Raw genomic sequence first — 14,415 nt, forward strand, 5'->3', positions numbered from 1 at the left:
GGCGCTGCAGCCCGTGCTGAGCGGTGACACAGGCCTCGGCCTCCGCCTCAGCGCCCGCAGCCGGGACCAGCCCGCACCTGTCCCATCCCGAAACCTCCCACTCGAACAGCTCCAGGTGCCAGTCGCACACTTTAAAGCACCTCCGCTGGCTCTCGGGTTTGTCCTGCTGGTCGCAGTTGGCGTGGAACGTGGTCCAACCCTCGGCGTGGGTGCACCAGACGGCCCGGCTGCGAATGCCCCCCGAGCCGCAGTCCCCGATGCAGCGGCCCCAGTGACCTGCAAGAGAGGGGCTGATGAGAAACAGCACACAATGCTGCCCTGCAGATCCTCCTGACACCAGCAGAACATCACACAACCACTAAGCCATCAACTCAGAACAGTTTGGGTTGGGAGGGGCCATAAAGCTCTTCTCATTCCAACCCCCTGCCATGGAACACCTTCCACTGTCCCAGGTTGCTCCAACCCCCTCCAACCCAGCCTTGGACGCTTCCAGAGATGGAGCATCCACAGCTTCTCTGGGCACCTCTGCCAGGGCCTCCTCACCCTCTGATTAAAGAGTTTCTTCCTAACTTCTCGCCGAAATCTTGCCTCTTTTAATGGCATATGTTCCATGTTCCAATATGTTCCCCCTTCTCCTATCGTTATCTGCCCATGTTAGAAAATATAAATCATATATAAAATATAAGCCATATCCTGTCGTGTATTAAAAAGCAAATAACTACCAGCTTGTCCCTAAAACTGGTTAAGTGCTTCCTAAAGGCTGCGAGTCGCTTCTCCCAGTGTACTCACATCACTGAATCACTTGGAGAAATTTGGGGAAAAAAGAAAATGCCTCACAGTGCTTCAAATTAAAGGCAAGCCTTTAATTTCTGCAGCAGTTAAATTCATCCCAAATGAATATTTAATTTCATTTGTACAAATTAATAAAAAAATGATCATAAAAGAACAATCATCTAAAAGGAAAAGAAAGTCAAGTTAGATAAGAGGAAAGCAGTCTTAATAGAGCAATTAGTCAACAGAATAAACTGCACTGGGAAGCAGCAGAGTCATCATCCAAAGGGATAAAACAGTGAGGATAAATACATGAAAATAATCACCCTCAAGGTACACTGAGTAAATCGTTTCCACTTGCAGCACATGGCACTGTGAGATGTGGCAAAGCCATCATTCAGGAGGAGAAATTAAACCGAAATAAAACCCAGCAATGTAGTTTTCAGTTCTGGAGAACACCAACAGACATACATAATCATATGAAATTTACTTGAGGATTTACAAGTGAAAGCAATCAGACAAGGCTAAATAGAACGATTTGTCTGTGAAAATATTATTCAATAAAAATCCACCAAATCAAAAAAATACTGAGGGCTATAAAGTACAAAATTGCTGGCAAACTGAAGAGCAAAGCTAGAGAAAAGCACTCAGGCCGAATCTTAACTATTAAAGGGATTTTGATGATCATCTCAAGGGGGTGTTATCTCGTTTCTAAGTTTAAAAACTTTCCAATACCTCATAAAAGAGCCATTTTGTTCAGTACAAACATTGCATATGTAATTCTTGCCTGAAAATACACTGCAACTGCCCTATAGTTTCTGTTTTTTCAAGGCAGAAAATGAACTTGCAACAAATAAGTCAATTTATATTAAGCAATGCTACGGCAGTCAGTTTTTTTTAAATTGAATTTAAAACTACCAGAATCAGTTAGGTGTTCAAACACAAACAAAAACCAAAACCAGTCCCATAACAGCTGCTATTATAATCCCAGGTATTTTCTTCAGGCAATGGTGGTTTTGTTGGCAATCCCATTGTTCTTTCTCTGTGAATAGAGGAGTTGATCCTCCAGAGACAGGGGCTTGACACTGTGTAATGAAAAATGAAAATAAATAAATAAAAACTCACGATGTTTTTATTTTTAGGAAAGGAGAGAAGCAGACAGGAACTGGATATAACTAAACTTCTTTTCCAATAGATCCCATGTTCCTCCTGCCCCATCTTCCAAGCCAGGGCTGCAGCTCTGCCCTCAGTCAGGCACCTTTTGCAGATGTGGACAGGCTGGGGCAAGAGGGGATGGCAGAGTCCTCAAGGTTTGGACAGCTCCAGCTTTTGCTGAATCCCTCAGGCTATGTGCAAAAATCTGTGTCCTTTTTATGCCTCTGTTTCACACCAAAAGACATCAGCCCAAGGTAAGGACTCAGTCATGACAGATATCTTGATTGGGAAAAGGCAGCATCAAACTTAGTGCGCTCTACAAGCTGTCCTACATTAATGACAGGCTTTCAGCAGAATCCAGTGTGCTTAAAAACTAAGAAAAATAATTTAATCTTTAGATATGCTTTTGAAGTTCAGTTACAGGGAAGAGTTCCATTGACAACTTAAACATTTGTCCTTGATACCTCACCTTGATCTAACAGAATAATCTTTTCTATTGGCACCAAGATTTGAAACCAGACATCAGATTATGCAATTACCGTCATCTAAAGGTAACAGTCAAAATTCAGACCTCAAATCCTGGGTGGCTTTTTATTAACAGGGAAAAGTAACAATGATTAAGCATCACTACATAATTGTATCGTGAACTTATTTATTTCTGTGCAGCACTTCAGCAAAGGCAGTTTAGTTTTTAGAGATGTGGAAGTTTCAGTACAAAGTTCCATTTTCACCAGTTTTATTTAAAGCAAAAATTTTTTAAAAATCCCTTTAGCATTAAACAGAACGAAATTTGACACGTCAATAGGACCTTGAAACACATTATACCAATCAAGGATTTACTATATCTTAAGACAGTGAATTGCATTACAATAGCATTAACCCCCTCCCTGCTATGGAGGAATGCCAAGCAGCTGTAGCAGAGATCACTCATCAAACCCAGCACTGCTCTTTCCCCACTGCACAGAACTCTCCTGGGTGCTGCTCATGAACTGCTCCACTCATGAACAGCAGAATGATCACTCACACATTAACAGGATAGAGAGACACTCAGCTGAAGCCAGAAAGCAAGAACTGGCCATTATTTAAAGTGAGATGTGAATTTAGGATGAAAAATTACAAAAAAAAACCAAAACAAAAAAAAACACCAAGCAAGAACTTGTAAGTAATTACACTGTCGTTAGACACATTATAATTTGCAATTATTCCCTGGCAAACATGCTAAAAACAGAGCCTGCTCTTGGCATACCAGAAAAAGAAGCATGAAAAATAAGGTTTAAAAAATCAGATGCAAAACCCATTACTATAGATTTTTTTTCACTTCCTGACAATCTCCTCAGGACGTGGCAGTAAACATCCACAATGTTTCACTGCTTGGTTAAATATCCTGTTCAGTAGCTTAAATGAGGAGAAAGCTGCAAATACTTCTAGTCAATAGTCCGCTTTGTAATTAGAATTTAATTATTTTTAGAAGGCTCATATTAAATTTACACTTTTCTCAAAATCCATCTGAGTCAATTAAAAGAAACATCTCAGCACAAGGTGAATTATAATATTAACTGTGTTATAAATCCACTGGAATTTAGACATCAGAAGCCTGAATTGCAGAAGCATGCTTTACAACTCCCCATCTAGAATGGAAGGCCACTGGTAATTAAAGAAGGAGACTAAATAAGAGGAAATTAATTTCATAGTGATCTGTCTACAGAAAGTACAAACATATGAAGATAAAGGCTTGACAGTCTGTCTCCTATGTATTGTACCCTGATCAGATGCTGGATGGATGTTTGATCTCATCACAGCAGGACACAGACTGTAGATGTACATGGAAACAGGGAGGCTCCAAACTGGGTGTAAGGAAAAACCTCACTGCTGTGAGGATAACCCAGGCAACAGAACCTCCTCCCTGGAGGTTTCCAAGATCTCACTGAACAAACCCTGAGAAACCTCAGGGTGTGCATTCAATGCTGAACCTGCTCTGTGGTGAGGTTCAACCAGATGAGCTCCCGTGGTCCTTTTCCACCTGGGTTTCTCCATGTAGGAGCATCTAACTCAAAGCAAGGCTTTCTCCAGCAGGATGCAAAAAAAAATGTTTTCACTAATAAATACCACTGAGATCTGCAAAGTACCAATAAACACACAGCAGCATGAATAAATCCATTATCAACCAAGCTAAAGAGAAGTTCAACCAAATCACTATTTCCAAAAATGAGAAGTGAAACAAAACTTACTGGGCTCACACAAAAAACGTGACAGACAGATGAGGCGTCTTTGTTTGTGAACAACTGTGAACAAAGACATCCCACTGTTTCTTTCAGAGCATCTGTAACACTACAAGCAATGACATGAAAGGGATTAATAAGTCACGACAATCTGTTAAAGCAAAATTACACATTGTTCTGTTTCTCATCTTTGATCAGCCAGAAAGAGCTGTACTATCACCCCATTCAGCTTCTCTAACCCCTTTCAAAACATGCAATAACACAGCAACTGGAGTTTATTTGATGCACTGTGCACTGATTTGTTTTTCCTGCCTTCAAGACCTACCAAGAACTGCACCATAATTGTGTCTGAAAGGATGCAGTGACATCTGCTCTCTGACACACAGGTCACACACACACAAGGCAAGCAGGCTATACAGATAATAATTACACTTCACAGACAAAACAAAACACCACTGAACACCAAACTTACAAGAGGAATCCCAGTAAGAGCTGCTTAGTAAGTATATTATTGCTTCATAAGAACTGCTAGAATAATTATGCTCTGTTTATTGTGACATTTTAGCTTAATTGAAACCATTTCACCGTGGGAGAATTCATTCAATAATAAGCATCTCCCACAATGACTCTGTCCCTGTTGCTATGCTCTGATTTGCAAACTTAGCAGAAGATGAGCAATCAGTAAAACAGAATATTGTGTTACTAATTTGTATCAGATAAGAGATACGCTCCAGTGAAGGAACACTGAAAAAATTAATGGACAACCATTGGAATAGTCCTATTTTCTACCCATTTTTACCCTCTCTTTCAGTTTAAGTATCAAATTTAGGAGCAATCATTCAAGACCTTAAAAACTTGTTTTTTAACAGAATCTCCTAATTCTTATCCATCATAACAAAGATGTACAACTTCATTTAGTGAGGACTTACTCCACCAGACGGGACATAACTCCCCAAAATCCCTGCAGCATCCACTTTAATTGAATACTTCTTTTTGAAATGTCCCTGAAGCCCTCTGAATGTCATCTTTCCACCAGAGCATGGTTATGGGAAGTGCAAAGCTCCAGCTCAGCCTGTGAATTCTGAGAACAGGTAACAACAGACTCAGAGAACACATGAGCCTTACTCCTAATGACACTACAGCTAATTAATCTCCACTATTAGTAAGACAGAAAAAATAAATTCCACTGAATATGTTTCACCAGAATAACTGGTTGTTTTATGAGAAGGTTTTATGAGATTTATGTAATTTTAATGTAATTTTATGAGAATTATGCATGTTTTATGAGATTTTGAGGTATATTTATTTCTCATATGCCAAAGCTGTTGAAGATCACACAAATTGCAACATAGCTCCTCACCAATATTTTCTTTTCTTGGCATGATACAAAGGCGTTGGGGCTCTTGGTACATTACGCCAAGAAAAGTAATTCTAAAGATTTAGATAAGGATCCTACAGCCACATATTTTCTTGCAGACAAAACAGGCTAAAATCTTTGGAGTCTAGGACACCAGATCTGGGATGTTTCAGTATTTTATAATACACAGGAATGTTAGTATGGCTGTAGTTGGCTGAACTGCCCATTCCCTTGCTTTCTGAAAGAGCCCTTCTGTCTCCTTGCCCTGCATCTGCTGCCACATCTCAGGTAAAATAGAGATTATTTTCCTTGCCTATTCTTAACTGTCTCAATTATTTTCCTATTTATTATTAACAGCAATTCATTAAATCCCTTTGTACTATAATCTGAATGAAAGATTCTATACAAAAGACTATTGTTCTATTTGCTGAGTGTCATACAGGGCATAAAAAATTCCTCTGATTCCTGGGATTAATTTTAAATATATGCAGCACTTTTTTAAACTTTCATGACCTACACAAATGAGCAATTCAGCAGCTTAGTTATTCATCTTATTTCAGATCTGAATAAATGTGAAATTTAGTGACTTACAGCCATGCAGCAGTTTGTTCCAATTTTACATTTCAGGTTTTTTCTTTATTATCCATATGCTGTAACACTCTAGACACACTCCAGCAAGAAAGACATTCTGCAGCAGAATGTAATGAACACTGCTGTTTATGAAAATACAGAGATTTACTAACCCCTTGGCACTGGAAGGCAGGATTTCCCAATATTAAGAACTAATGTAAATGGTATTAGCTGAGCTACTCAATCATGTGCCCACACCCCGGAGACAGCCCAGGGAAAAATATTCTTTCCTTTCAACTCTCAATTAAAAACAGAAAAATAAAAAATACCCCCACATAGTCCAAAACATTTCTGTCATATTCATCCAACACATTTTGAGGGTCTATGAGAACAGATTTCTGGCCTCGACAGCAGTGGAAAATAGGATATGAGACCTAGTAATAAGTAATGTATATAAGGTTGTGCGTTGAAAAACAAAAAGAATAAATAGATTTTATCAACAGATTACAACTCTAAATTGTTTACTGCGTATGAGATTAAAACCACCTCAGTGCTGGATTATAAATAGCTATAATCAAACTGGCCTTTTTGGAATTCCAAACATCTATGGAAACCAGTTCTTTTAAAAACATAATAGCCTTTGTAAGGTGTTTGTAAATGTAACCTTAAGAGCAAAAGAAATGTTTCTTCAGTCACTCCAGCTTGACCCTGGGGTGTGTAATCCCCAACAGGAACTGTTATTTCTCAGTGGGAAATAAAACCAAACCCAGAATCAACGCGAGGTGGGTTACACAGCGCCTCCTGTAACACAAACCACCAGTTTACCAGTGGGGGCTGTGGGGAAATCCTGGGCATTGCTGGACACCCCTCTCAGCAGCATCTTCTTCTGAGCTCCCAGTTACACTTCAATCTTTTCCCAAGTCTACAGGAAATCGCAGATCCCTTCAAGCACAATGAAACAAGAAGCTGAGGAGGTCCACTCTGATATTTGCAGGCAAGTAGAAGGAAGAGAGAGAGAATTGTGAATGAGGTTGTTTCTTACTTGGCTCCAGGAACTTGGTGATTCAGAAGTCTCTCCAATTGGATACAGCTCCTTACACCACTGCTTTCACACCAGCAAGCTTCACACAGAGTTATTTCTGCTTTTCCCACACACTGCCTTTCCCTTGCTGCCCTTCACAGAGGCAGTCACTCTGAGATATTTTTCAAGCATGCAAAGCCTGCTTGAAGCATTTCATTGTATGTCCATGTTCTGCTAAGAGCCCAGCTGGGATGCTCTCAGCTCTGGAGAGTCCACCTCATCTGCATCTTCACAAGGAACCTCAACAAACACACCACAGAATGGTTTGGGTTGGAAGGGACCATAAACACCATCTCATTCCTGCCATGGGCAAGGACACTTTCTGCTGGACCAGGTAACACCAAGCCCTGTCCAACCTGGCCATGAACATTTCCAGGGAAATGGGGCAGCCATGGCTCCTCTGGGCACCCCTGTGCCAGGGCCTCACCTCCCTCACAGGGAAGAACCCATGCACAGGGAAGATTGGCACTCATGGACTCCTGAGGGAACCACAGCAAGAAACTTTCTGCCAAAGGTTCACTGCTCTGAGACAAGGCCTTGGTGGGACAGCTGGGGGAGGCACTGGCAGCTGCTCAACATCTGCTTATTCGAGCTTCAAGACACACAGAGAATTCTTATTTTAAGTTCTGTAAGAATTCATTACCCAGCAAACAACAAAGATAGAGCCCAACCCCTCTTCCAAATTGTGGCAACTGCAGTTTCTAATTTTCTTACTCTTTCATGAAGCTTAAATTATGTTTGTTCATTAAAATAACAGCAAAATTAAAAAATTGTTTCAGAGAAAAAAGGTGTGAAATAATATAGCAATCTGCACACCTGCAAAACCTTTCTGAAGTGTCCAAATTTACTTCACAAACACATTATCACAGAAACGCACGCATCCCCCTCCAGACATCATTTTAAGGGAGAACTATAATTTTTCTGCTTAGCTTCATTCCTATTTCCAACTCACATATTTTATAACCCACCACAGCCCAGAAGCCCACATACATTTTCAGCTACTACAGCAATCAATATGTGATGGTAAAGGGATGGAAATCTGGAGATGCACGTGGAGGTGCTACCAGGTCTGGCTGGGGTGAAACAGAGGAGCTGCTTCACCTGTCCCTCAGCCTCCTGCAGAGGTGATGAACCTACAGATGTGTCCTCCTGGGGAAATTCTCCAGGTGGGACCTCTGGTGAGCCCCACTTGGAGCAGCTCCTGTCCCCTTGCTCTGGAGCAGAAGTGGGGCTGCCCACAGCACTCGGAACAGGAAAGGTAAAACACAGACATCATGTACTGCTACAGAAATACCTTCCCAACCATATGGGCCACTCATTATTCCTAATAAACATTATAGAAGAGCTATACAATGGGCAGGAGCCCCATGGAGCCCAACTGCTGCTAATTAGTATTTCTGCAAAGATGGAGAACACCTATAATAACGATTCCCTGGCAACAGCATAATTAATTCATATGAAAAGTTCTATTTTTAAACATGTGCATTATCAATTCTATAAAATCTGGACAGAGGTTATTGTAGAACTCTACAAACTGCTTTTACTGGGCATTTTCACTTTCTTTACAGTCCATATTTAGTTATCCCCTTTCAATTATTAATAATTAAATTTCCATTTACTCTAGACACTCCATATTCTCAAGGGAAAGCATTTTGGAAAAGCACAACCCTCTGTGTTGTGTGGAAATAGCTGTGCAGGAATAAATCCAATGAGAAGCGATGCCAAAATGTGGAATGTAAGTGTTCTCCAGCAGTAAATCAATTTCACTGTCCCACACACACTGGGAGCACTGGCTGCTGACAGGAGGGTGGCTGAGCAAAGAACTCTAAGAGCTCTCAAAGAGCTGCAGTTTCCAGTGCATAGCAGGATGAAAGGTCCTGAGATGCCAGTGGTTTTTCTTTCAGGGAAGAAGGAGAGGCATATAGCACATACTAAAACAAAACAAACAAAGAAAACTCCAAACAAACAAACAAACAAAAAACCAAACAAAAACAAAACAAAACAACAACAAAAAAAAGCGCTAAATCCAGTTAACAAAAATAAAATTTGGAGGAGGGGGGAAATAATTAATGTAATAGGAAAGCCAAAACAAACACAATAATGTCCTAATCAAAATAAACTCCCATCACATCATAAATTCTGCTTCTTGACAGCAGAACAGAATACTAAAATACTTCAGTTTGCACTCAGGGAGCATGATTACATTACCTCGTTTGGGCTTGCAGGTGTTAAGATAAGAAAAGTCTTGGGAATCTTGTGCCAAGAATTACAAAATATAACTAAGCACATCATATCTGGATGAGTATGTGAAGAAAGAAAAATCTCCATCCCATCTGGAGGCAGATTTTGCCAGGCATCATTCCAAACAACTGCACATGCAGGTAAGTGAGAGCAAAATATTAAGATCTGAACATCAGGCCAGACTGAGATCCAGGAATCATATGAAGGAGTTGTATTAACCCATGAAATTTTCTACTAGTTCTAATTTTGTTTTTTTTCCTCTTCCAGCTGAGATTGATTCCATGGAACAAAAGCCAGTAATGCTTAAGGATAAACAGAAAAGAGAGTACCATAGTTTGGGCCATAAATTGTGTCAGGAGCCCAAGAGCTGCAAGTTCTGCAAGGTGTTACCCCACAGTCTGGGCTGGGAAAAAGCACTTTAGGGGAAGGGGCAGAGTTTGGGATGCTTTTTTCAGTATCTGCACTTCTGAAATATAGAAAGCTGAAAGCAGAGTATCAATTCCAGTAAGTCAAAGATGGAAGTGTTCAAACATCAAACTGCACCCTGAAGTTACTCAGGGGTCAGCCTCACCAGACTGGCAGATCTTCACTGCCTCTTTGATAGGTGTTCTGCTCACAGGATCCTGAATTTATAGTGGTTTTGCATTTCTGAATAGCCTTCATCTATCACTGAAATCCTAACAGATGGACACCTTTACTCACATTTTCACAGCTTCAGCACAAGGGATAAAACCACCTCCTCTGAGATGTTTAAACAGCTGATAAATACCTAATCCTGAGGCTGGTTTTGCTAGCACAGCCTCATATCTCTTTCAAAAACCACTACCAGATGTGGCAGGCAGCACTCAGGTTTTCTGTTTGCTGAGCAGAGATGAACAATCTTGAACTTGGAAATCTGGTCACTGTTGCCATAAAAGATCTGATGCCCTGATTTTTTGAAATAAAAGAATGGTGACATGGGAAAACATCAGATATGGATGCACATATGCTGTACATGTATTTCACATCCAAACAAAGGCATCTGCCACCACAGTGCCAGCCCACACTTTGCAACTGAAGATTTTTTAGAAACAGACGTTCTTACACATAAGTAATCATTTAACAAGGCCTCAGAAATGCAGCCCTTAATAGATTTAATTAACAGGTTAATGATGTGCATAGCATGCATGCTCTCAAAAGCAAAGATTTTCACATTAAGCTTGTTTCTGTTTCACAGAAGCAGCTTTCTGTAGAATATCTGTGCTAATCTAATTGCACATCTGGCACTTCTGCTGCTTTCACTTGCAGAGATATTTACAAACAGTGCTAGTAATTTGCACAAGAGCACCTATCTGTTCTACTGTTTTACAAATAAAGATATTTGCATGAAAATCCAACTGCAAGGAGTCCTCTTTTGTACTCCTGAGCGGTTCTATTGAATATATAAAACGATAATTTGGCCTGCACAATAAATCTAACACTTACACTGATGTCATGACTGCCTGAGATACCTGCATACACTAAGCCAGCCTCAGGTTCACCTTGATATAAAGGGGTCAAGTAAAAATTTTTAGATAATTCTAAATTAAACATCAGCCCTGGTAATCATCTCTGGCCCCCTGTGGCACTACATGGCAAAACTAATGTTTTAAAATATAATTTCTTGACGATGTTCATTCATCATCCTCACTGTAACTGGGAAATGATCAAAAACCAGGCCAGAATAATGGAAATCCCACATTATCTCTACCAGTATTGTCAAGATAATGCTGTGGTTATTAATTTAAATACGCCTCAAAGAACTAGCACAACTTCAAACACGATTCAAGAAGATAAAAGGCCATTCCTGCCTCCAGCTGCTTTCAGTTCAATTTAGGTCACATTTAGGTTCATCAGATAGCACCTGAAATCCCTCAACTTACTAAATATTGACAGGAGATGATGCTGCCCCAGTGTTTAATCAAAGGAGTGGATGAGCCCAAAGTCCTGACTGAAAGGAGATGCTATCAAAGGAACCTTCCAACACCTGCTCAAGCTCAGGAATGGCAGGAAAGATAAGCCAAGACAAGTATCCCTTTCCCCTTCATAGGTTAAGACACATATGATTAAGAAAAATCATAAATTATTTCATAAAAGGAAAAGGATATATGTGTGATGGTGCATAATGTACATAACTGATGTCAAAGATTTAAGTACACAGACATATAAGTATGTGCTGTGAGATATTTATATCCAAATCATCCCATTTTGCTCACATTTTGGAATCAATCAATGTTTTCCTGCTCAGTCTGTATCCAACACACCAGAGCTTATGTCAAATGTCATGACTGCCATACCATGAAATACTGGAGCCAGCTCCTAACCCTTCCCACAGGAGACACCTCCATGATGGAGGTCATGATGGAGGCTGTGGATACTTCTGAAGATCAGATTATGGCAGGCAATGGACAAAACACTGAAATCTGGTAACCTAATTATTCCAAATCCCCTGAGAGGAATGCAGACAGGCAGAATGAGGAGCGATTTTGGGGAACAGGGCAACAAAAACACTTAGCTAATAATCCTGAACCACAGATTTCAAGTGGCTTTTAGTTTTGCTGCTTTTATATGAGTAAGCTGTTTCCATATGAACCAGCTCATTAGCATGCCCCAGCTGGTTCATTAACCAGGACATGAAGATTCAGCATCACCACAAGAAAACAATAAACTGATACAGAAAGAAATTCCTTAAGATATGGCAAGGGCTATCTGGGCTTTTCCAGAAGGAAATCCAGCTCTTGGTCTTCTCCCCTGGTTTAAAGAATTGCAAAGTTCAGAGCAGAGTTTGTGTAACCATCCACCAGCCACAGGAAACCTGTATACATCCACAGCAGATGGGGAACACTCAGCTGTAGACAAATCAGAGTGGTACTTCTGTGAAATAAAAAAAAATTGGCTTTCCCACTAAGGATACTGACATAAGTGCTCTTAATTAGTTAATTAATTAAACTTAATGAGTTTTAATTCCACCAGGAATTCTTTAATTCAATGAAGCCACTTGAAAACAGTATTCTATTATAAATGTCTATTCCTTTCTTATGATTCCCATAACAATATTTCAGAATATTCTGAGGTAAATAAAGGCAATTTGATTTGGGATCCTTTGAACAGTAAGCCACATATTTTACATATACAAAGAGAAATGACTGGTCAAATGCAAAAATCAATGAAGAAAAGGGAGCTAAGAAAATGCAATCCATATTCATTACATGTTTAAAACATTTACAGTCTGCCCTATCTGAAGTTTAGAAATTCAAGATATTCATCATCTTTGAAAATTGATCTTCAATGACTTGTATTCCTTCTGCGATGATGCAGAAAGATTTTTAGTCTATATCTAATCTTGATACTGCTGCACATATAGAAAGGGTGTTCCAAAAAGCATAAACAGAAAGCAAAAGCAGGCTGTATATGGCTAATAATCTGCATAAACTTCAGGTCTTTTTAAAACAAACAAAAAATCCTATTTCTTTAAACAATATTTACTGTTCACAGGATGTGTTTTTTAAAAATCCTTTCTTAAAGCTGGTATGCTAAATTTAAACTGTTTCTACTTTAATGCCTGAAGAACAGAGAAGGGGAAAACACCTCCTGACTCTGAGCTTGGTCACTGTAAAGCTGCATTGTCATAGGTTCTTTTACTTAAAGATCAGCCAGTTTTGTTGTCCCATCACTCTTCCCAAACCACTTCACTGAACCATATTCCCATTCTCCCAAGTATTCTAACTTAAACCAATAAACACTCTTGACAGGCAAACTAAGCAACTAAATACTTTTCCACAGTCATTTTTACTCATGCAAAAACAGAATATTAATGATTACTCAGTCACCATTTCCATTTATCTAAATTTGCCTGGTTATAACAGTTGCTGCCCAAAGAATTTTGCCCTGATAATGACGGATGTGTGATCACACACCATAGCCACAGATAGCCTTATTTATTTCCACAAGCCATCAGTTTGCACCAGACTATGAAAGCAGAAGCTTCCCACCATGTGTCCAGAAAGCCTCACACCAAACTTTGCAATAAAGAGAGAATAAAACAGTGTGTGCACTCCTACATTGCCCTGTACTTTCCTGGCCCTTCAGGACAGCATCCTAGAGAAGGAACCAGCAACATGAGCATCACATTTCTCCTGGGAGAAGACTCCAGGCTGACAATCCACCACCTCCCCAGGGTGACACCCCCAGCCTTAGGATGCATGGGAGCAAGGAGACAGTAACACAGGAAAAGTGTACAAGGTCGGAGCTGTGCAACAATAACTGCATTACTCTTCTCCTCCTCCGCAATGATTAGATCTGGAGTAACACTGATGACCCTCTCACAGCTTCAGCCACACTACTATTAATTAACTGGCTTTATTTATCTCTTCCTCCTTGACCAAGAGGAGAAAAAATTTGCCTTGCAACACCTGGACTCATATTAAGAGATGGACTGTCCTTCTCAGCCCATACAGATCTGTGTGTTTGTATTCCTGAAACTGCAATCCCAAATCCCACCAGGACTGCAATGAACCTGGAGCAGGGAACCAGGTTGTGCCAGAGCAGCCCAGGCAGAGCACTGTGCCAGAACACTGGTAAACACACAAGTGCCTGCTGTAATGCAACAGATTCAAATCCTGAGTCCTGGGAATAAATCAGTCTCAGGAAGTAGAAATAAAGATGTTTTGCGTCAGCCCTCACTGTCTTTACATTTATAAGATACTGCAATGCCTTGGAAAAACAAGTCACTATGGCTCCCTGACTACAAAGTTCAGAGTCTTTGGTATTGCAACAGACCTTAATCTTTTCAAATAATTCATTCCATTTCACATGTAATAGCTGAAGAACACTATGCATAACAAAGAGACTTATGATAGAAATTGATTTAATTTTTTTTTAAATACCAACTAATCAGAACATATTATAAATTTTTCCTTAGATTAAGGATGTACTAAAGCCCTTCTCAAGTTTCATATGTTAATAAACCCATCCATAACAACAAGTCTGTAGGGCTTTCTATA

General features: G+C 40.0%; 1 protein-coding gene across 1 annotated transcript in view; it reads right to left on the reverse strand.

Moving 5' to 3' along the window:
* THSD7B (thrombospondin type 1 domain containing 7B) overlaps window positions 1–14,415 on the reverse strand; it is a 259,051-nt gene that overhangs the window by 192,627 nt on the left and 52,009 nt on the right. Inside the window, 1 exon segment of the mRNA XM_031057310.1 lies at window positions 18–276. Coding sequence (XP_030913170.1) covers window positions 18–276 — 259 coding nt within the window.

Source organism: Geospiza fortis, unplaced genomic scaffold, assembly GCF_000277835.1.
Source record: "Geospiza fortis unplaced genomic scaffold, GeoFor_1.0 scaffold112, whole genome shotgun sequence".
NCBI classification, from domain to species: domain Eukaryota; kingdom Metazoa; phylum Chordata; class Aves; order Passeriformes; family Thraupidae; genus Geospiza; species Geospiza fortis.